At 25.9% G+C, this 24,479-nt stretch overlaps 3 protein-coding genes across 5 annotated transcripts; all 3 read left to right on the plus strand.

The window, feature by feature from the left end:
• Positions 1-1,445: 1,445 nt before the first annotated feature.
• Positions 1,446-10,470, plus strand: LOC145742002 (prestin-like). Of its 2 annotated transcripts, none has more exons than XM_082559729.1 (17): positions 1,446-1,588; positions 2,486-2,763; positions 3,157-3,347; positions 3,731-3,820; positions 4,629-4,793; positions 4,980-5,092; positions 5,614-5,736; positions 5,895-6,042; positions 6,229-6,342; positions 6,680-6,853; positions 7,174-7,350; positions 7,772-7,880; positions 8,261-8,336; positions 8,485-8,668; positions 8,743-8,797; positions 9,176-9,321; positions 9,678-10,470. In XM_082559729.1, the coding sequence occupies exons 1-16, from the start codon at positions 1,581-1,583 to the stop codon at positions 9,292-9,294; spliced, it is 2,124 nt and encodes a 707-aa protein (XP_082415855.1). In that variant the 5' UTR covers positions 1,446-1,580; the 3' UTR covers positions 9,295-9,321; positions 9,678-10,470. The 2 variants fall into 2 exon arrangements, with proteins under 2 accessions (XP_082415855.1, XP_082415854.1); XM_082559728.1 differs by having other exon boundaries at positions 9,176-9,285.
• A 1,351-nt stretch (positions 10,471-11,821) lies between these two features.
• On the plus strand, positions 11,822-14,541 carry LOC145744157 (charged multivesicular body protein 5-like). The gene is made up of 6 exons (XM_082562276.1): positions 11,822-12,001; positions 12,220-12,371; positions 12,635-12,800; positions 12,935-13,043; positions 13,285-13,397; positions 13,814-14,541. Exons 1-6 carry the CDS (start codon positions 11,933-11,935, stop codon positions 13,862-13,864), a joined length of 660 nt encoding a protein of 219 aa, XP_082418402.1. The 5' UTR covers positions 11,822-11,932; the 3' UTR covers positions 13,865-14,541.
• An 835-nt stretch (positions 14,542-15,376) lies between these two features.
• Positions 15,377-24,274, plus strand: LOC145744043 (uncharacterized). 2 transcript variants are annotated; one of them, XM_082562137.1, is made up of 13 exons: positions 15,377-15,578; positions 16,155-16,259; positions 16,648-16,731; positions 18,033-18,196; positions 19,075-19,170; positions 19,742-19,868; positions 20,254-20,328; positions 20,679-20,870; positions 21,527-21,628; positions 21,936-22,082; positions 22,589-22,654; positions 22,966-23,097; positions 24,004-24,139. In XM_082562137.1, the coding sequence occupies exons 1-12, from the start codon at positions 15,456-15,458 to the stop codon at positions 23,077-23,079; spliced, it is 1,395 nt and encodes a 464-aa protein (XP_082418263.1). In that variant the 5' UTR covers positions 15,377-15,455; the 3' UTR covers positions 23,080-23,097; positions 24,004-24,139. The 2 variants fall into 2 exon arrangements, with proteins under 2 accessions (XP_082418263.1, XP_082418262.1); XM_082562136.1 differs by lacking the exon at positions 22,966-23,097 and having other exon boundaries at positions 24,004-24,274.
• The last annotated feature ends 205 nt before the right edge of the window (positions 24,275-24,479 follow it).

A 24,479-nucleotide genomic window follows, 5' to 3' on the forward strand; every position in this document is an offset into this window, starting at 1 on the left:
TTTGTGTAAACATCATTATGGTATTTTTTAAATCATTATGGTATTTTTTAAATCATTAAACTAATTTTGCCGTATTTTTGTAATATTTGTTGTTAATTTTTTTATTATCTTTGTTAATGCACAAAAAATCTAAATTATTAATCAAAAAATTAAAAAATGTAAATCATGCCTAAAAAATTGGGTTGCAGAAATACTAAGCCAAAAAACACGCAGTTAATTACCCCCAAAAAACATGTTTTTATGGTTATAGTATAATTTAAAAAAATCGAAAAACTGGTTGTTTTATTTTGGTATTTTTCTTAAAACTTAGCGTAAAAATAAGTTTGATCGACGGGTAACAAACGTTTAAATTTGCCACTTCGTTAAATCTATGATTCATTGTAAAACAGCAAAAACAAAAACAAAAAAACAAAATATTTTAAAACTAGTAAATAAAAATGATATATTAAAAACTCTAAAATATTGTGTCATTTTTTTTTTTTTTTTTTTAATATCTATTTTCATGTTTGTAAATGTCAATGTTTCTGAATCATTATTTTTGGCTCTTAAGTATTTTAAATGTATATCTTAGGGCGAAATAAACATTCCTAAAAACCCTTACTTACCACAGGCGCCTTAAAAAATATGAAACCTTAAAATTTTTTTTTTTAATTTGACTTTATGTAAATTTTAAGTTTATAAATTATTTAAAGTTAAATAAAAAAGTTTTTAACAAAATTACGACTTAAAAATTAAAAAAAAAGTTATTTGAAATTGGTTAAAAACGAATGTTCTGTGAATATATGTTATAATATTAAAAAATATGTTTTTAAAATAACTTTAAATTTTATCATTTTTAAAACATGGTACTATTTTTAATAATTTTCATTCGTATTTAAAGGTCAATATTAAATAACCCTTATGATTAACATATATGACTAATTAATAGACTTGACAAAGTATAGCTTATTCACTAAACAAAATATTATAATAATTTATATTTAAATTTTTGTTATTTATTTTTTAGTTGGTTTTTAGACATATAAATTAACATTCATTTTAGGCCAGAAATTGCCGTTTAGCCTTTGGCTATATGTAATAGTAAATCATTTTTCATAATTTATGTTATTTGAAGTATTAACCTACCCAACTTTGTTTATTATTTTTATAAAAAGTCGAATTTACATAAAGTATTTTTAAGATTTTATTGTATTTTTTTTTATTTTCTATAAAACATATTCCAAATTTTGTTTGTTCTTATTTTTGCAGTAATTTTTAATACATTTTTATTCCAATACAACGTTTCATGAATTACATCCAAAAAAAAAAAGTTGTTTAGAAATTTTTCTTAAAACTAAAATTCTGTTAAATAACAAAACTGTTATTGCCAAAAAAATATCTTTCTACGATTTTGAATTTTTTTCTAATTTTTTTTTTCGGAGCGCACTCGCCTAAAACGTAACCTTAAAAAATTGAAAAAGATAAATTTGTTGGATTATAAAAATAAAAAAATACGAATATATTTCACATATTAAAGTCTGGCAGCTTTCTATTAAAAGCAGCAGTGCAACTTTTCACTCAATTTTAAACCGCAAATCACTATGAAGAGGTTAGTACATTGAAATATTTTATTTTTAAAATAATTTTTAATTAAACTATTAAAAACTATAATAAACTACAAAATGCAATTTTATTCTTTTTTTTATAAAAGTACTTTATAATAATTCAAAGCTTTTAGCGCTGGTGAATTATTATTATTATGTCTTAATACATTAGTAAAAGCTACAATATATGGCACTGTATGTTTAATATAGGTTCTGGCTTAGAACTGCAAAATACGACTTTTATGAATTTAATAAAACGTAACATATTTTTTTTTTGCAAAATTTGCGATGTGGCAATTACAAAATAAATATATTTTAATTAACACATTTTAACAGTTTCTAACAATTCGTAAAAGTTAGTTAATACGTTACGTTAATTTACAAGACCTGCTTTTTAATATAATGTAGGCTTACGTAAAGTGATTTTTAAGCCCTTAAGTACGAACCAAAGTTATAGCGGTATAAAATAGTTTTGTATTTTAACATTTTTTGCAATAAATTTTTAACAATTTTATGCAGGCAAAATGTTATCCTGTAAATAGCCTTAATAAAATACATAGTTATAAAAAAATGGTAGATTGCTTTTTAGGTTTAATTTTAAAGGCGAGTTTTATTGCATTTTTATGATCTATATTCACGCGCATGGAATGTTTAATGTTGTTTAAATAAAGTAATATGAGAAACCCTTTAATATTTTACTGTTACATTAAAAAAACAGCAGATACATGTACTTAAACTTTTAAAAATGTAAATGTGGCCCATTTAGAAGTTGCTTAATTTTCTCATTAATGTTTAATCTAGCGATATTGCCTAATAATTAACAACTCAAACCAATGTGATTATAACGTATTACTCGTGCGCAAATGTGTTTTAATTACAAACTGTATTTTGATGTATTTTAGCGAGGACGGCGTAATAACGAGATATGTCGCAAATCGACCGGCATACACACAGGTAGAGTTCCAAAAACATGTGTCCGGCGACCCGGAACAGATTGAGTCGGTTCCCATCCCTGACCGAGTAAAAAACTATTTTGGAAGTTGCACTGGTACGAAGTTTCTTGCGTGGTGCCTTAGTTTCTTCCCGATTGTAGAATGGATGAAGCATTACAAGTTGAAGAAATGGATTGGAGGCGACATTGTGTCTGGGATAACAGTCGGTGTGGTACATATCCCACAAAGTGAGCCGAATTGTTTTCAAGTTTAAATTCTGAAAATTCAATCCACTAATTCGTCATGCTGTCATGTCAAAATGTTATCAGTTTTTTAATTGGGGAAATGCAAAATTTGGATGATAAAATGTGGTATTTTTGAGGTCTTAAACTATATATTTAATGTCAAAAAATGTCACATTATCTGATGAAATCAAAATTTCAAAAAGCATATGTAAATTAACCATGAACTTTGTTTTGCTATTTTTTAGCCTACAATTTGCAGTTTTGGTATTTATGTTTAAATTGTATATCCTTTTTTGGTAAAATGTTATTTACAAATACTTAAATGTCTTACAGTATTTTACTTAATGTCTATTCTATGTTAATATGCACTATAATAATAAATAAACTTATTTTTAGGTATGGCATTTTCCCTTCTTGCCGGTCTACCAGCAGTTTTCGGTCTTTACACCTCATTCTGGACAGTTCTTATTTATTCTTTCATGGGCACATCTAGACAGCTATCAGTTGGCACATTTGCTGTGACAAGCTTGTTGACACAGGAAGTTGTGATAAGATATTCCCCTGAGGAAGATAGGCCAGTTAATGTGGTATGTTAATGACATTTTTTTTGTATCTTCAGGTTGATAATATTTAAACCTGACAGTGACAAAGGCATCATAATTTGGAAAAGGGTTACTGTTATATATTTAGACCATAAGTGTTATTTTTTTGTATAAATAATCAAAAGAAATATTAAATTTATTTAATTCTTTTTTGTTTTTCATTTTGTAAAAACATATTTGCATATATGCTTATTACGAAATATATTCTTATTTTACCCACCAAATATGTGTTTATATGTTATCTCTTATCGTAATAAACAACTGAAAATTTCATGCAACAATGCTAAATTACTTACATAACCCTGAAGTAATGAACTTAGTTACCCTGTAACTGGATATTTCTTTGAAACGTGGTGTTTTTTTTGCAGACTAATGGAACAATTGTTGGTTTGGCTGAATACAATGACCACAGAGTACAAGTGGCTGCAGCTCTCATGCTTTTGATGGGTGTATTTCAGGTAACAACATCTTTTATTTTACCAACTTTGGAATTTCGATGTTTTTTTTATGGTTAGAAGTTTTTTTGCAAAATCATTCTGTTTATTTCAAAACATATCTTAATTTTTTTAAATGTTCTTTTTTCCAACTTTAATTTTTAGTTAGGTAAAACCAGTTTAAAATATTTGTGAAACAAAAATAAATTTATGCTGTAATATTTATTTATGTTTATTTTTTCTAATTAATCAAAATCATATCTGAAAAAAAAATAATGTAATATTTAAAGGTTAATAGGATTTTGTACTTCCAAACTTTTAAACTATGTTGGATTTATTGCTAATTTATGATTTGATAAATTATTTTAATTTTTAAATTGAATTATTGCTTAAGCCACTCACTTTATTTTTAAAAATAATCTATGTTTTTCAGGCCAAAAATAAGCTTTTCATGAAGATTGTTATCAAATTTCAATGTCACATGAATAATGATAAATTGTTTAGGAATATTTTGGATCATTATTTTATATCAAAAATCTTAAAAAAACAAATTATAAAAAATTAGGGTGACCATCACATAAGTTGAAGGTTAAGTTAAGATTAAGGATAACGAACATGGGTCAACTCGTGCCATCTATCACTAACTTAAAATAACAATTTTACTTATGTACGTGTGCTGTTAAAAAAACAAACAATTTTTGAACTTTTTTAAATCAAATTTTTACACCTTGCTTTTAAAACTGACACTCTAAAAAAAACCTTGTTGTTTTGTAAGAATTGTTTTTCATTTAATTTTTAAACAAAATTAACTAGTCATTTTTTTCATTTTTAGGTAATTTTTGCCTTCTTTCGTCTTGGCATTATTACAAAATTTATGCCAGATGCTTTGGTGCAAGGTTTCACCACTGGGGCGGCGCTACACGTTCTTTTATCTCAAATGCCGGCAGTATTCGGAATCACAATTAAACCTTTTATTGGAATTGGATCATTTTACTTGGTATGTTTTACTTGTAGAAATAATACTTAAGTTTTAAATAATTTTAAAATTTAAATTTTATTATTTTTAAAAAGTTAATTTTTAAACAAATTAAAACTACCTGTAAAATGTAGCTTATTTTTTGTTGTATAAACATTAACATTTAGATATATTTTAACAACAAATAATATTTTTAATATTTTTTAGAGATGGATAGATGTGTTTAGAAACTTACCAAACAGTAATGTTGCAACTATTATCCTTTCACTTATTTGTACGATCATCCTTATTGCAGGAAGACATGTCAACATGAAATATCAGTAAGTCCTGTTTTTTTTTAACAGTTTGTTTATTATTGAGTCACTTAACTGGATTGACTTGATTGTTATCTGATTTTGTAGTCATTGAATAATTAAATTGGTTTTAATTTTTAATATTTTTTAACTAATTTTGTATTTCTTAGTCATCTAATTGGTGTAGTTATTTTAATATTTTGTCTTTACATATATTTTTCTATCTAATTTTGGATCATTTTGACTCCTGGCAGTTTAAATTAGTTTTTTTAATTTAATTCTGATTTTTGTATTGTATTTCAATATTTTTAAGTGTTTTTTAATAAATAACTGTTATAAACATTTTGACTTATGTGACTTTATTTTACAATTATTTATTTTTTATATTTTGCTATAAAAAATTTTTAAATACTAAAAAAAAAACATTTTTTCCCTTTTTTCTATCTCTGCTGTTATTTATTTTTGACAAATACTACCTAAGCATTTTTCCTAGCAATTTTTATGTTAATCATTTTCACTACTTTTTAAAATAACTTAATATTTAACAGGGATAAATTAAAGGTGCCGATACCAACTGAAGTAATTGTAGTAATTGTCTCAATTCTGATTTCATATTATGTTGGTTTTGAAGAACGTTATGGTATTACAATTGTTAAAGATATTCCAATTGGGTAAATGATTTTTATTAAAAATGTAAAATTTTATTTATGGAAAAATGTTGATAGTAAAATCAATTTTAGAAAAATCACATGAAGGTAAAAATTATAAGAGCCAATTTATTTAAAAAAATTAATAATTGTTTTTTATGATTTTTTAAATTTTTTAATAGTTTTCCAAAACCCACTGTCCCAGAAGTTAGTATTTTGGGTGAAATTGTTGATAAGGCATTTGGTTTGGCTGTGGTTGGGTTTGCTATTAATATATCAGTGTCAAAGTTCTATGCTGTTAAGTACAACTACAAAATTGATGCTAATCAGGTATAAATAATATTCGGTTCCAAATAAATTGAATTACTTTTATAATAATATGTTTAAATATATATAGGTATTTTTCATTTTGCTAAGTTATGGACATCTAACTAATTTGGTAAAAATTAAAATGAAATTTTTAATTTGATTTTACTAAAAGTTAAATTTTATTTTTTAATTAATTTTTTAATAAAGGAACTACTTGCTTATGGAATGACCAATTTCATTCCCTCATTTTTCTCTTCTTTCCCAAATGCTGCAGCTTTAGCTCGTTGCCAGATTCAAGATCAATCTGGTGGAAAAACCCAGGTTTGACACTAAAAAAGTTTTTTAAGTATTTAAAATGATTTAATTTAAAAAAAAAATTGCTAAAAAATTTAATTTTTAATAAGAAATGTCAGTTGATAATGTTTTTAAAATTTAATCTTTTTTAAAACTAATTTAGTTTGTGTTTTTATTTTGTGTCAAGGAGGGTATGGTCACAACTCAAGACTAATGTATGTTCATGATAATTGAACAAGTCCCTAAAATTTAAAAAGTCCTTAAAAAAATTAAAATCCCCTAAAATTAAAAAAAATATATATAATTAAAATATAATTTCAATTTAAACTTAGAAAAAAATTTATAATATTATTTTTTTTTTTAGGTTGTTGGTCTGATAGCTTCACTGATATTATTGATAACTGTGGTTGCAATAGGAAAAATATTTGAACCTCTTCCTACCTCTGTGTTGGGTTGTATTATCTCTGTCGGTCTAATTGGGGTGATTGCCCAACTGGCACTTATTCCACCAACTTATAGGAAATCAAAGGCCGATTGTGTAAGTTAATATAGTTTTAAGATTGTAGTAATTTTATGGCGCATTAAAAATTTGCCTTTTGTTTAGGCTTTTATAACTAAGTTTTTTATAATTTTTTTAAAGATATTTTTTTCTAAATTTAAAATGGTGGTATAGTGGTTAGAACACTTAGCGTTATTAGTTTGACTTCTACTGCTTTAATGTCATAGTGCCTTTAAATAAGGTGTGATAAACACTACTGCTAAGCCAAAATTAAATTTATAGAAAAACATAATAGAATAAAATTTAACTATATGCTCCATTTTTTGAAGATTACTGTTTAAAAAACTTGTTTTTTTTAGTTGGTTTGGGTTTTCACTTTCTTGGCAATCTGTTCACTCGGAGTTGATTATGGTTTATTTGCTAGTCTTGGGTTTGCTATGTTAGTGTTTGTTGTTCGAACTCAAACCCCAACTTATGAGGTGTTAGGGGTAGTGGGGGACACAGATATCTACAGGAATTCCAAAACTTTCAAAACTGTAAGTGATAATTTTTGGATTGAAAAAAAAAAAATTTTTTATTAAAAATAAAACTTTTGGTAAAATAACCTTTTTTAAGTTCTTCTACTAAACGTCAAATATTTTAAGCTTTTAAGCAGAAAATTTTTGTTTAATTAAGAATTTACCATTCTTCACACTTAAATAATTAGAATTGTTATTGATGATCTCAGCTTATGAAATCATTTCTTGAAAATTTGTTTTTATCTGACTGTTTTGGTTTTCACACACCTCTCAAGTGTTTAACACTAAGTTGAAAATACCACATTATATCCTTTATTTACTTTAGCTTAATACACCAAAAATGTAGCAAAGAGCTTAGTTAACCTCTTAATAAGATTTAAACTTGACCAATGCCACCGATTTTTTAACCTTTAAAAAAATGATCACGTTTTTTCTGCAGGCTAGTACTCTTAAAGGTATTATTGTGTTCAAGTACAATGCAATGCTATATTACATTAACAAGGATCATTTCAAGATTAAACTGTACAAGGCTATTGGTTTTGATCCAGGTAATAAAAAACTGTCAATCCCGATTTAATCTGTTTGCGTTTTTTTTGGCTTGGAACTTTAATGTTTTGGTTAAACGCCAGTTCATCAAGTCTAACATAAACATATTTTTAGGTGAATCTTGTTATTGCTATTTATTGTCAATAACAAATGTTACTGTAATGGTTAATGGATTATATAAAGTGGTTTTTGATGTACTTTAAGAATATAAATTTTTTGACAAATATATAAATAAGATTTTAAATATTTTCAACTCTTTATATTTTTTTAAACTTAAAATTTTTCTGTGAATTATTTTCATTTTTTTATTTAATTTGAATTATTTTTAAGTATTTTTTATGCATGAAGGAATGGTCTTAACTTACATTGTTTTATTTTTTAGAGGTTGTATTAAAAATTAAACAAAAACGAGAAAACCAAAGTAAGGCTGCAGCAAAAGCACAAGCAAAGGAACTAAAGTAAAAAAAAAAATTTTTTACAAGTTTTAATTTTTTTTACAATATTTTTAAGTTTTTTTTAATATTTTCAAAAAATGTAACCTTTTTAATTTTATCCATTATTTTTTAACCAATAAAAAAAATTAAAAAAAATGTTTTTAAATTTCAGAAAAAGAAACACCCACCCATTAGAAGTGAAATCGGTAAACGGCGCAGAAGCAAAAACAGAAGAAACTGTTGAAGTCACTGATTGTGATGTCACAGACCTTATTCCCAACCAATTACACACAATTATTCTTGATTGTTGTGCATTTGGCATCATTGATATGAATGGAGTGAAAATTTTAAGAAATGTAAGGAAATTATATTTTATTTTTTTCGAAGTTTTGTTCAAAATTTTATATTCTTTTATATTTTTTTCTTTTAGTTGCACAAATACTTCAAGCAGTTGAACATTGAACTACTGTTGGCTAATGTTAATGGTAAGATATTATTAAATTGTTTTTTGTAATTTTATTCAGTTTAATACAACTCTATGACAAACATTTTAAATTCAATCATTTGGCATTACTACATTAGGTCCTTGGTTTAATTTCCACTGCTTTTATGCTTTACCATTATTTGGTAAAGCTCTAGAAACGGTATAAACTCCTAAAGGCCAAAATTAATTAGCTGATTAATTATCGGCAAATGTATTTCTGCCAAAGTCAACTCAAGACTTCAGGGTAACAAAAGTTGACCAATGTTAAGATTGTTAGGAATGTAAAGTCTCCCTTTCTACTTCAAGGATAAACAAATACGAAACTAAAATTTATCTTTTAAATTAATTTTGTGTAAATGAAATGCCTATTTATTAACAGATTCTGCCCGGGAATTTTTAAGAGTGAATGAATACTATGATGTTGCTGGAGAAGAAGGGGAGTTTTTGACTGTACATGATGCCATGTTGTACGCTCAATCAAAACGAACGGTATGTTAAACTGCCGCGTTTTCCTCAAATAAATTGGTAAATGTGTTAAAATGTGGTGTGTGGTGTTTAAAATATGATACCTTTAAAAAAAGTAATTTAACTGGTGTTTCAATATAATGTAATGCTTTTACTGTTTGCTTATATGTATTGCTTTAATATTGCTTTTGCAGAAATTTTTACATTATTTTTGGGTAAAAATTTCTTACCTTAAGATAATAGTAATATTTCAAATAATAAGCATAATACATTGGTCTTTTTAATATTGTTAAATTTGCATGTTATGGGTAAAAATGTAGCCGAAATCTAATGTTGCTAATTACTATTTTAAATAAAAAACTGTTATTGCTATTGTAATGTGTAAATTTTTTAATGTTGTGTTACATTTTTTTTAGAAAACGGATTCTGATGTGTAGATTTATTTGGTGATCTAACCAATTAACATAGGTGGGCACAGTTAAACGAAAAAGCAACTTCGTTAAATGGTTATTCGTTACACATAACAGTAACTTCGCTAACGTTTTTTCGGTAAATTAAACCAAGTGTAACGGAAGTTATCGTTAAACGTTAACGTTAATATTTAATTAAAACAAACAAAGAAATTACCTTTTTTATAAAAAAAGATTTAAAAAAAATAGTTTTTTTCTTAATCGATGTTTTAACTAGACGAAAATGGTTTAGAAGAAGTTTTTAAAACTGGCATAGGCCTAATGCCCAAATAACAGTGGCCGGATATTAATTACTTACATCGTTTAAAAATTGCGACGATTAAACCCGAAAAACGGCGATTTTAAACATATATATTCCTTATATTACCATGGATTTACTTGTAAAATATTGAGTTAACGGGCTTAATTTAACGGAAGCACAATTTAACGAAAGTTAACAGGTCCGATAACGATTTTTAAAATTAACTTAAAAGTAAATTTTAACAAAAAAATTAACTTCGTTATTTAACGTTTAACGCATTAACGATTTGGTGCCCACCTTTGCCAATTAATAACCTCAAGATGATTTAACTTCTGTAACTTGTTATATTTTTGCATTTGTATATTAGCTACTTCCCAATTATATTTTAATTTTCCTAATAAATTTTGTTTTTAAATTAACTAAGATAAATGTACATGAATAATTTTTACCAAATTTTTTTGTTGTTTTTCGTTAACAAATAAAATTTACTAATGCTTATATGAGTTGATACATTTTTGTGAAACATAAATTACATTTTGTACGTAATGTAGAAGTCTCCAGATAGTTTTTAATTTTCCGTAAATAGTAAAAATTGAATTAATTAACGAAGTTGTTTAATAATTTTTGGACAATTTTTTTATATATATCTTTACCCTTGATGTGGGAAGGTCGACTTCACGTCTTAAACATAGAGTAACAACTTTTTATGATTTCCCGATAATTAAGCTGCCGATTAAGTTCTGGCTCAGCAGGAGTTTATATCGCCAAACTCAAGGGCGCTACAGCCTGAGAGCAGAAGTGATCGAACCCACAACCTCACATAGTGTAGCTAGTGGTTAATGTTTTAAACTTTAGTAACCTAGTTAGTCTTGCTTTTATTAATTAACATCGTAGCGTTGTAGGTTAACAGTTATGTCAAGGTTTTTACAGTTATGTCAAGCATTGAAAACATATTTAGCAGAAAAACGGGAGAGATTAACGGTGGTCAATAAGGTTTAAAAAGCCAAAGGAGTCTATTGTGTATAAAAAAGAATTACCAGTAGTTTAGCCTCTTTGTCGGGCGGAAGTTGGACCTTGCAGTAAAATTTTAACTTTAACGATTTTTCTTTGTACTATTTTAGTAGACTAACGCAAAATTCTGCTAATATTTTCGTTAGTAAAAATCTAGCAAAGCAATATTTGTAGTTATTTATTCTGTGACTCGTTTTCTTACTGATTTACTAAATTGCTTAGTATACTGAAACACAAAAAGTCACGTGCTTCATTGTCATAAGTGACGTCATATCGTAACTAAAAACTACAAACTGGAATACGTTATACTTCGTTTATTCATCTTAACACTACAAATAAAATAAGTTTAATATAAAATTATGAATACACTTTGAATTGTAAACAATATTTGTATAATTGGTGTAGTTTAACCGTTAAATATTGCCTAATTTTTAAGAAAAAATAGGTGTAAATAAATATGATTAAATTGGGTCACTTGACTTGAGTTAAATATCATCACATGATATTTTCGTTACATATTATTAGTTCGAATATAAATGAGGTTGAAAATAAGGATTTATTAGTTTTTATTAACAGCATTAATCTTATGGTATATGCAGCATTTTACAGTTTACGTTTTTAGTTTAAGGTGTCTTTATTAATTTTAACTAATACAACTTAAATAAAAATATTTTAGTTAATAAAAGTTATATTTTTAAATAAACATTTTGTGTAGTTTAATAGTGTAGTTTAATAGGGACAGGTCTCTTTGTTTAAATTCGTAGTTTTATTCTTGGATTAAGTCATTTTACTTGTATGTTTTTAAACTTTAGGCTTATTTTTTTAATTATTTAGATTTTAAAGTATTAAAACATAGATTTTTGTAAAACTAAATAAATTAAAATTAGGGACACGAATTACTATTTTAAAATCTTCAAGAAATATTAGTTATTGAAATAAATCATAAAAAATGGATCGAATTTTTGGAAGATCAAAACCAAAGCAACCGGCTCCAAATCTTACAGATTGTATAAGTAATGTAAGCACTTATTTTAATTTCAAATTATGTAATGGTTTGTAATGTTTTATGTATATATATAAATATATATATGTATTTGTTTATGCTCCGTAACTAGTGTTTTATGGTAAATATTTAAGGATATTTTTTAAATGTTGTTAGCGATCTTCTATTAATGTTGTTAGCCTTCTTTAAATGTTATTAGTAACAACTGTAAAATAATTTTGTGTTTTGTTTAGATTGATGACAGAACAGACTCTGTCGAAAAGAAAATTGCAAAACTCGATGCAGATTTACTAAAGTACAAAAATCAAATGAAAAAAATGAGAAACGGTCCGGCTAAAAATGCAGTGAAACAAAAAGCCCTCATGATATTAAAACAAAAAAAAAGGTTCGAAAATAAGTTTTTATTACACTAGTTTTTAATTATAAATTGTTGGGTTTTTAAAAATATATTTAAATAACACCACATTTAATTGTACTATGGTTTATTGTAATACTATTACTGTTTACAGTCTTAATTAGTATTGTTGCATTACCTTTTTTTAAGTGTGATATACTTTTTAAACTTTAACTAAATGTGTATTATATCATTTATAAATAAGTATTATTTATCATCAGTTTTTTTTAACTTTTAAAAACTGTGTATTTAAGATATGAGGGCCAACGAGGACAAATGATGCAACAAAGTTTTAACATGGAACAAACAAATTACTCGCTTCAAACTATGAAGGATACACAAAGCACAGTTGCAGCCATGAAGACAGGTCTTAAACAAATGAAGAAAGAACACAAAAAGATTAATATCGATCAAATTGAGGTAAACACAGCTTCAAAATGGTAGATTAAAAACTTGGCACTTGATACACTGAAATTTTTTCTAAACAGCAATTTGGTTGCTTACTTTTTTTTCAAATTTTAACTTTTTATTAACTTTTTTTAACTTTTTTCCAGGACTTGCAAGATGACATGGAGGATATGTTGGAGATGGCTGATGAAGTCCAGGAAACTCTTGGTAGAAGTTATGGGATGCCAGAGATGGATGAAGATGATCTTGAAGCTGGTTTGTTAATAAAAAATAACTATTAATTTGAATAAAATTAACTTTAAAATGGTGCAAATTATAAGTTAATTACAATTTTATTTTATTTTTTGAAATTGTACAAAACAACCTTTTTCAAACAAGCTGATATTAATAGAATCTGTACTACATTTATTTAAAAAACATTAGATTTGCTTTACGTTGAAACCAATTGTTAATAATTTATTTAATTACAAACCATAACTTAACCTTGTTGTTTTAGAATTGGATGCATTAGGAGATGACATGTTTGAAGATGAATCATTCCTGGATGATGCAATTTCCACTCCAAGTGTTCCTACAACCGATCCTGGGGAGGCAGTACCAGCACAACAGGTAACCATGACAACATAGACCATCTAAACTTAAAAAAATAAAAAATTTTATACCAAATTGTACTTTTTTTAAATTTAATATTTTTGTAATTAATTTTTTTTTTAACTTAAGAAATATTCATATATTCGTTTTATGTTGAATTTTTTTTTCCCAAAGTTGAAATTCCCAAAGTTCCCAAAGTTGAAAGTTGAAAGGTTCCCAAAGTTGAAAGGTCGACTTTTCGGCCAAAACATAGAGTAAAATTTAGTATGTGGTTGGCTTTGGCAGTTAGGGACATTATTGATCATAACTACTGTCATTAACCTGACAACAAATTTTTTCCACAAAAGTTCATACTAATTATAACGCCTTACTTAAGGGTGCTACAGCATGTTATAGGAAACATCCTAACTTTTAATTTACAACTTGTTTAACAGGAGGGAGGAGTTGCAGTAGATGAATTTGGTTTACCACAGCTCACATCATAAAAACTTTCCACAATATAGGTTCACTCGGTAGCCAGAACTCAACACATCAACATACTTGACTATTTATTTAGCTCCAATTTTGCAACAAAAAACACAATTATGTTTTTGCTATCGGTATTATTACTTTTTTAGTAAAAATATACGGCACCATTTATTACTCTACTATATAACAACACACAGTGCTTTTTGGGAAGAGTATTAAGCACAACCATGTTGTGAAAATACAATTTGTTGATTAGTAGGGCCTGGCTACCATTTTAATCATTTGCACTTTTGCCGTTATTCAGACTTTGACAACTGTTTGATGATTTAACTGTACTTAAAATAAAATTAACAAAACTTTTTTATTGACCAGAAAAGAGTTGTTTAATAAATTTATTTTGATTAACCCATTTATATTTTGGGTTTTTATACTAACCAGATTGTTTACTACAGTAAAAAATGTTAACTAAAAATTGTCAATTTTTATAATTTTTTTTTTCAATTTTTAAAAGACGACTAAAACTTATGTTCGTTTTTTTTATTATAAAAATGTTTTTGTGTGAATTTTTTTTTTTAGTACTACATCTTTAATTCGGAAAATAATTACAGAAGTAATGCGAGTAATATGCTTCTCTGTTTTGATGTGTAACTTTTATGTATTTGATGCAAAATCTTATGTTATTTAGCTAATAAATATAGTAAAAAATTATGAAAAATATTAAAAAGTCAGGTAACTTTCTTTAAAATTTATACAATTAGCAAATCTTTAAGTTAAGAATTTATTCAGAAAAATAAATTTTGTTAAAATAAGCAACATATGTAAAAATATACAGGCCTGAATGAAAAAGGCAAAACTTCTTTAACATAAAATTATGTAGTTAAAAATTTTCATTACGTTTGGCTAAGAATACGGGTTTGTAACTAAATTATTTTTAGTTTGGATTAATTGATAATTTACAAATTACTCAAATTAAAAGTAGTCTGTTTAAATGGCTACTGATTTTATGATTTCTATGGAATAACTTTGTTATTGTTTTGTTGATCAGCTGACAGACGGACAGCGAGCGACCATTATTATCAATTCTCTTCTGTTAAAAAAAATACGGAAATCGAAAAATTATGGACAAAGAAATCCTAGGTTTTTTCACACGTGGACGCAAAGCATGTTAAGCAACCGTTAAAAGAAATTGTGGAAATTTAATAGATGTGGTTTATATAAATATATAGGAAGCTAAAAATAAAACAATACGCAAAGACCTTTATCAAAAAATTTTTTTCGGGAGTCTAAGTTTAGATTTTTTAGGCTAAAGGGCAAGAATTAACAGAAACTTATTGCAAAATCTTGCTGTATTTATATAACCAGAATATCATATATTAGTAAACAAAATGTAAAATATATTTTTAAATAATTCATACTAAGTTATTACTCTATTAGCAGGTTGGCCTAAGTATGTTAATTCAAGATTTTTAATTAGCCAAATGTATATATTTTTTATTATCTTGATTATGTTTTATTTTTTGTTTAGATTTGTGTTAAAAATATTTGTCAAAATGTTACCTGTATTAACCCCCAGTTTATTTCATCAAATTTTCTGTCCTAAAATTGTAAATGTTTGAACCACTACGAAGAAAGAAAAGAAAAATCGAGCATTGTGAAAGTGTTCCTGAAACTAAATCAAACGAGTTTATTACAAACATGGCATCAACCGGAAGCCTTAAAAACAAGATTGAGGTAGATAAATTATCAATTTATTGTTAATTGTTAATTTTCCATGCATTTACCCCAGAATTATAACACACAATCATGATTTTATATGCATATTAATCAGTTAGATATTTTGGATAAATTCGGGTTATATATATCCTTTTTTTAGTAAATTCTATGTAAATTATCAGGTATTAAAAATTAATTAGGTTTTAAAAATTAAATATTACGGTTAAAAATATTATTGTTCATTTTAGGGAAAAAACTTATTGTTGCTAATTTAATAAAAAAAAACACTAGTAACATCTAATTTAACTTAACAAGTATATTTTGTGTAAATGAAAATAATCTATTTGCATTTTTAGTACCCCTTATTAGTAATTGTATTCAATTAAGCAGCCTGATGTACTAACATGGTTAATTGTAAGTTAATTAAGTAATAAACAAAAGCCATATAAAATCCTAGAACAATTCTAATCAATACAATGTATATTTATAATTATAAAGATCATGATTTTCCATGTGACAGGCAATTAATTGCAATTTTTACAATGGAATATTTAATGCAAAATTTTCTATATTTAATTTTTTCCTATTGTGCAGGCCTTTCTAGATAATGAATCTTTAATAAACCAGAAACTACCGAAGGAATTACTGCTTAGGATTTTCTCCAATTTGGACATTGTTACTTTATGTCGTTGTGCTCAGGTTATTATTTTGATTTTTTTAATTAATAATGATCTTTTTTTTTAATTAAGCAGGCCTACTTTTATTTATATTTTTTTTATAATGGACTAAAATGTATTTTTTCGTAAAATTTTTACCGTTTTTACCCATGAAATCAAGTTATTTGTTAAGGCTTTTAATTAAATTCTAAGCACTTAGGATCTAGTTTTACACCTGCATAACAAGCTCCCGTTCTGCCATAATTTATCGCAACAAAAAGTTGCCTATACACCACAACAGCAGTTTTTTAATTTTAAATCTCCACAAAAACTGCCGATAGTATTCATAAAGCTTTATTATTTATACATTCTGCAAGTTTTTTATTTTTGCTAAAAAATGATTAATTTCCAATTAATGTTTATTACCACAGGTTTCAAAACATTGGAATTGTTTGGCCTTGGACGGGAGTAATTGGCAGAAGGTTGATTTGTTTGTGTTTCAATGTGTTGTTGAGGTTAGTTTGTTGCTTGTTACAATATTAATTACTTTTTTACCTAATTGCTGTTGATTTTAGGGACTCTTTTATATTTAATTTTTGAATTATTTAAAAATGAAAAAAATTTTAGACAAAAGTATCTCCTAAGGAAAATATTTTTGTAAGGTGAAATAATATATTAGCCCAAAATTTGGTATATAGAAAAGTTAATAACACCTATTTTCACAAAACACATAATATTTATACCTGTATAAACAAATACACACATTTGTGGTTGGTTTTGTGCGGTAAAATCTAATTTATGTAAACAGAAAATAAATAATTCGACTTTTCATCTTGTAATGGAAAGTTTTAAAAAATTTTACCTTCAAAAAAAGAAATTTTGGCGATATGTAAGTAGTTTTTTCTACACATACATATAAACATATTAAATAAATTTTAAGTAAATGTGTTAGTGTATGCTAGCAGTTGCCTTCTTAATATGTGCCAAATATATCACTTTACAGCTACAATTAACACTTTTTTCTAATTAACCTTTAATAAATTCTGAAATTACAAAGGAAACAAAATATCATTAAATTGATATTAAAAGAGTCTGTGCCTATAACTTAAAACATGATAATATTAAATGGACCACAAAATAGTATATACTAAATAAACAAAATCTGTTTTTTTTTGTTTATGTTTTCATTTAGGCGGTTTTGTTTATTTTTATTTTGTTTTTACAAAAATGATGTTACATTTAAATGTGGTATTTCAGGATTACAATATTACTTAATGTTTAGGTTATCACCCTAAACTATCTGTACATTTGTCATGTTAAAATATTAAATTATATTTTTACAAGACCACATAATTTGGGTTGGTAACTTATCTTAGATATTGTTTTATTTAAATTGGTAACATTATTAAAATGTAAATGACAAAAACAAAAACTTTTTAAAAAGGCTTAGTAATTTCAAAATCTTTGTTTTTTAACTATAAATTCTAAATGGGACTAAGAACCATAAAATTTATTAAATGTCTTGTTGTTTTGGCCAAAAATTTATAGTTTGACCTTTAATGCTGAACATATCATTCTAGGAAATTATATTACTTTACCAAGTGTATTATAAAAGAGGCAATAACCAAAAGTTGTAGTTTTGTTATCTATCCCGAACTGATTAAATCAACCTAATAAATGTCTGTAGTATTTAAACTGTCTCATTAAATCTACTCTATATTTGCAAATAACATAATATATATACCTGCTAATTTGTGTACTATTTGGTTATAAAACACAAAGCAATTATATTTTAAACGATTATTGTTTGTTAAAGGGCAGAGTGGTAGAAAACCTGTCAAAACGATGTGGTGGTTTTCTTAAACAACTATCGTTAAAAGGATGCGAGAATGTTGAAGATAAAACCCTGAAAGTTTTCACTCAAAATTGTCAGAATCTTGATCGGTTGAATCTATTTAATTGCAAGAAGATAACCGATAAGTAAGTGTTGTTAATAGATATATATAAGTTATAGCTTTGTAATTTTTAATAGTATTTAATGATATTAAATTTATAGTTTTTGTGTTTTGATATTTATAATTTTGACCATGTGACTGTTTTTCAATTTTTTAAAAACCTTATTGCTTAAAATATTTTGTTTTGTTAAATAGTTTTTTTATAATTACTTTTTTTAAATAAGCATATTATGGCATATACTCTAGATTAACTATTATACATTTGATTTTTTCTAGTGTGAAAACAGTTTTGGTTTTGTAGGCTTTATTTTTAATTTTCTTTTTGGTGAAACTTGGTTTCATTTTATTTATAGCTTATTTATGTTGTAAAGTAATCCAATTCTAATTAAATCGTTGAAGTTATTTTATTATTAGATTCCTAGTAAACTTATAAATAAGTAGAAATAACTTGTTGTGTTGTGCTATATATAAAATGTTTTTTAAAAATAAGTCTTCAGATTAAAATTTGTAGCTTACAATTTTTTTCACAAATTTAAAATATTTTTCAATGTGATACATATTACTACATTTTATATCTAATTTGTTGTTTAAAATTTAGTTCAAATTAGCCATTGCATAGAAATTTATCTGGGTTTTTATCTTTTGTATTATTGATTATTGTGGTTATAATGTATAACATTCAATATGTTGTAGTAAATTATTTGCCACTTTCTTTTACTTACAATTTTACTAAGCTAAATAAAAGGGGTATTAAAGATGGTTAATATTTAGTTTTTATTTAATTTTATTATTGATATTAAATATATAAAATAAGATATTCTATGGATGTTTTTTTTAGTCAGTTTTATTATAATTAAATCAGTTTTTAAATTTTAATTTTTAATGATAAATTTTTTTGTTCAGCACTCTTCACAGTCTTGGCAACAATTCATCCAGACTTCATTATCTTGACACAAGTTCATGCACTCAGATAAGTGATCATGGTTTAAAATATCTCAGGTAAGTGTGAAAATAAGACTTCTTATTTTTTTCTTAAAAAATATTTTTTTATGTTAATTTTTTCTAAAATATACATTTTTATTAAGTTATTTAAATTAAATTGAGTATCTTATGTAAAAATATAGTATTGGAATGTAAAACATTTAAAGATTAAGACAAAGAAAGCAAAACTAGTTATTCTTGTTTTTTATTAAATTTAATAAAAGTGAAAGTTATATAAACAAACCTTTATAGCAATATTAGTATTATTCTTAATTATATTAAAGTAGAACAGAAAGTATACTAAAATCTTTGTATTTATAATGTATTATTTTATAGTTGTCATAAACATTTTTTGTGTAACAAAATTAATATTTTTTTGTTATGTTGTATTTAAAATACTATTCAATATTTGTATGAATATTTTATTAAATTTATTTCAAAATTTTATTAAATTAATTTTACTATCACTATCAAATATGTATTTAAAACTTTTTGAATTAACCTAATTTTGGTATTGCTATTGAACTATAAAGCTTAGCTTTATATTTACTTTTGCCTTCTATTTAAAAAGCAAACTTGTATATTGTAGTAATGGATGCCACAGTTTAACATATCTGGATGTTTCTTGGTGCGATAGAATTACTGATCGTGGTATCAGACATATCACTGCAGGCTGTCCCAAGTTGAAGCAATTGTTCGCTAAAGGGGTTACTCGGGTAAGTGTACAATAAGTTTTAAAATGTAAAAATAAATTGTAAAATATTAAACTTTGCTGAACGTTAAAAAATTGTATGAATTTTGAAAAAAATTCATTTTTAGGTTTTTAAATTATTTTAAATTTATTTTTTTGATTTTGCTTTTTTCAAGTTTTGTAACTCTTTCTACCTGTCAAAGCATGTCATTTTATATTAACATTGCTAAGTTAATAACAACAAACAAAATTTGTTATAAACCAATATTAGCCATACATAAAGGTCACTCTTTGCTATAAATAATACATTAGGGTTATTGTTATTACATGTATTATCCTAAATTTTTAATACAAAAAATTGGTAAGATTTTACATCAAAAAATTTACTTCATTTTTAATTGTTTTTACAGTTGACTGACATAGCACTACAGCATATAGGAAAAAATTGCCCTGACTTGAGACTCCTCAATTTACATAAATGTGTGGTAAGAATTTTGTTAAAAAATTTCCAAATCAAATTTCTTTAAAGCTTTCCTAAGTTATGTAATATTTGATATGATGCTGTAAGCTAAAATTATTTTTTTATTGACTTAGCCAAGTTTATATTCAATATTAGCTATCAATACAATAATATGTGTTTGAGGCTAAAATGGGACAATTGCTGTCATAAACTGACTGTTTACAATAAGTCCTCTAGGCCATATAAAGGACATGACAGCTTACTAAGCTTAAGAATAAAACACCATTATAATAGGCCTAATCCCAACCCCTTTATATAACCTTAAAACCATAGCAAAAAGCAATACTAAAGGACTAACATTATATATATTTACAGAATATCACAGACACAGGTATTCAGCATTTAAGCAAAGGTTGCCATGAAATAGAATCAATTTGTTTATCAGAATGTAGTGAATTACATGACGACTCTTTAATATCACTTGCACAAAATTGTGCTAAACTGAAAACTTTAGAAGTGGCTCTCTGCTCCAATCTTACTGATTCTGGATTTATTGCCTTAGCCAAGGTAAATTTAAAATAACATTTTTATATCAGTTTATTTTTTACTCCAAAAATGAAAATTAAATTAATTTAAAAAATATATTCCTTGTACTTTACGATCCTGCAACAAACCTTTTTATTTATATATTTCTTTATCCTTGATGTGATAAGGCCTAAACATAGACAAAAAAATTGTAGTTACTCCGACCCAGTTTCAAGTCGCCTTTGGCAGTTTTGAACTTTATATAGATTTTAATTGTCCGGTAATTATGCTGCTGATTTGGGAAGGTCAAATGCGCAACCCAAACATAGAGTTACAACAGTTACCCTGCCCAGTCTCAAGTTGCTTGTGGCAGTTTAGATATTATAGATTATAATTGCCCGTTAATTAAGCTGCTGATTAAGTGCTGGCTTAGCAGGAGTTTATATCGTTTATAGCGCCTTACTCAAGGGTGCCAGAGCATGGGATCACTGGGGATCAAACCCACGACCTCATGTAGTGTAAATAGTGTTCTAACCACTACACCACGCTCCTGGACTACTACACCAACTCTTTTACTTAACGGTCTTTGCCGATTCTCTCTTGTTCTTTTTGTTCCAAAGTTTTTTTAGGATTATAAATAAATGAGATCCAAAAAACGCTGTAAAATAATGTAAGAAAACTTGATATTTTTATTTTAGAATTGTTTGGAGTTGGAGAGAATGGACTTGGAGGAATGTGTGAACGTTTCGGATCGTACTTTGAAGTGTTTATCACTACATTGTATGCAACTCACTGAATTGGTAGGTTTGGGTTTTTGTAAACAAAAATAAAGTTTTTTAAATACCAAAGTTTGCTAAGTATGTGAAGTTATTAAAGGTAAAAGAGGGATTTTAAATTCTAAAAAACAGATTTTAGTAAATTTATTTGAAGACCGTTTGTTTGTCAAGAATATTATGAAGTGTTAATTTAAATTTTTATGAAATACCATTAGAAATAAAATTGAAAATTTGCAAAAAGGAAATTAATTGGATTACTGCTTAGAATATCCTTAATAATAAGACTTAAAGTAAATTTTTTTTTTTTTATGAATGAATTTTTTTATTACAGACACTTTCCCATTGTGAGTTAATAACAGATGAGGGAATTCAGGAATTGGGATCAGCTCTGTGTGCAACCGAGCATCTTGAAGTTCTAGAACTTGACAACTGTCCTCTTATTACTGATACAAGCCTGGAACATTTGACAGGATGTCAGGTAGGTTTCACATACAAAATTTAATTGATGGTAATAATTTAAAACATGCAACAAATAATGTAATAGTGCTATCTATATATAACAAAGCTTGGTGGACATATAATTGTATGTTTAAGTATGTGCCTACAAAATAAACAAAACTGCTGTTTGTGGTGTGCATGTTAAATAATATGGGCATATTGGTTGCAAGTTGAATCATATTATGACAATTAATCATAGTAAGGATTGACTAGTAATGTATATGACAAAATAATTTCATGGTTTGAAATATGTTTTAGTAATTAAATACCCCACTATTACAAGGTCACCTAAGCAAAATATTTATTATAATACTTCATTAACTTTTTAAAATAATAAAAAATCTTTTTAAATTTTAAATATCAGATTTTTTTGTAGATAAAATGTCTTTTAAGAGCAAAATGTGTAGATATTTTTTTGTAAAGGATTTTTTTAAGTTAAGTTAAACCAATAAAAATTTATTTTAATTTATTTTTTACTTCATTCAGAACTTGAACAGATTGGAATTGTATGATTGCCAACTTATAACAAGACCTGGGATCAAAAAACTGCAGGTAAATAATCCTTTTTGTCCATCCTACAATTGACTTGTTTATTTTTTATAACTAATTACTACCTTTAGTCAATACCTAACCGATTTTAATTAAATTTTTTTTAATATTTATTCTGTTCGTTTTATCTTAAATTTAAACTCTTCAGCCCCTCATGTGGCTATGTGCTGCTAATTAGCGTTTAATTTTGTATAAAACTGCATGCTCACTATAAAGCATTATTGTTATTTTCTAAATTTGAATGATTCTTTTTTTGTTTGCACTTTATAATCAACGCATGGCTTAACCAATTTTTTTTTTGTTTAATTCCCAAGGAACTTAACCCCAAATTAGTCATCCATGCATACTTTGCCCCCATCACCCCACAGCTATCAGTGGGGATTCCCCCTAGAAGGCTATGCCCCGATTGCCGCTGCATAATTTTATGATGAAATTTTAAAAAAAAAGTAAGGCAATTTTTTTTGTTATTTTTTGTTGCCAGTTGTATTACAATAGCACATCAAGTCCTTGCCTTTGATTTCTTTTGTTAACATACTGTAGTGCACTTGAGTAAGGTGTTAGCTGTAATTACTTTTGCTATACTTAAAAGTAAATAGTTTTATAACAAATACAAACTAAAAACTGCCGTTTAAAAATTTTAACTTTTTATAATGAATTTTTTTGCTGTTGAAAGCAAACATTTTTTTATATCAAATTATTAAAATTTTAATTTTTTATTGTTTTAATTTAGATTTATGATGTAGTAATAATTACACACACATTATATCCTATTCATGATTTATTAGTAAATGCTAATTTTAGATTTTATCAATTGAATTTTTTTTATTTTTACTTTTTGTTTCTTAATTACCATTTTAGTCTTTTAACAAGCATGTTAGAGGTGCCCTATTTTATATAATACTCAATCTTAATTTTTTTTAATTCTAAATCACATCACCCAATAAATAAGAATATTAATTTAATGCTAGCTTAGTGATTCTACTTTAACCATTTTGTATTTATTTTAATTTTCGATGCTGGCATGTTGTAGCTTCCTTTAAGTAATCTGTTTCTATTCTTGCTGTGGTTTAAACCAATTGACAGTTGTCAGTATAATTAAGTCAATTTGAAATCTAACATATGGTGATTTTTTAAACTGGCACAGATACCTAAACAAATGTATATGTAAATAAAATCCAATAAAGTTAAAACTTTAAGTTGTTGCATATTAACAAGTTTTAATAAATTAACTAAGTTGTCACTAATCTATCGAAAATTTGAAAAATCTTGTATTTTAAGCTATATGTAAGCAATTAAATCTTTAACTAAAAATCAAAATTAATAAAAATTTAACAATATGTTTTTCTTTTCAGACCTCTTTGCCCAAGATAAAAATTCATGCATATTTCGCTCCCCGCTCTCCAGCTCCATCTTTTGACGAAGAAAACAGACAAGGCCGCCGAAAATATTGCCCCTGTTGTTCAATTTTGTGACCCTTGTTTTTGGAGAAAAAAATTTGACTTTTAGGATTTTTCAAAATAGAGACAAGCTCTGTAATACAATTGTGTCTTTAAAAACATGTTTTTAGTACATTTAGGCCTCAACAAGTGATTTAAGAACTTATATTGTTAAAAAACTTATACTGCGTAAGTTTATAGCATAAACTTACATAATATTAAAAAAATATTAAAATACTTGCTCTACAAAACAGCTTAATTATTTTTTAAAAGTAAACAAATTTTTTAAGGCACATATAATGTTATAAGCTACGTCGAACCAAATTTAATCGTTTTTTTTGAAAAAAATATGTTGCATTTAAATTCATTCCATAAATATTCAAGTTAATAAG

The sequence above is a fragment of the Corella eumyota genome, chromosome 2 (assembly GCF_963082875.1).
Source record: "Corella eumyota chromosome 2, kaCorEumy4.1, whole genome shotgun sequence".
In the NCBI taxonomy this organism is placed as follows: domain Eukaryota; kingdom Metazoa; phylum Chordata; class Ascidiacea; order Phlebobranchia; family Corellidae; genus Corella; species Corella eumyota.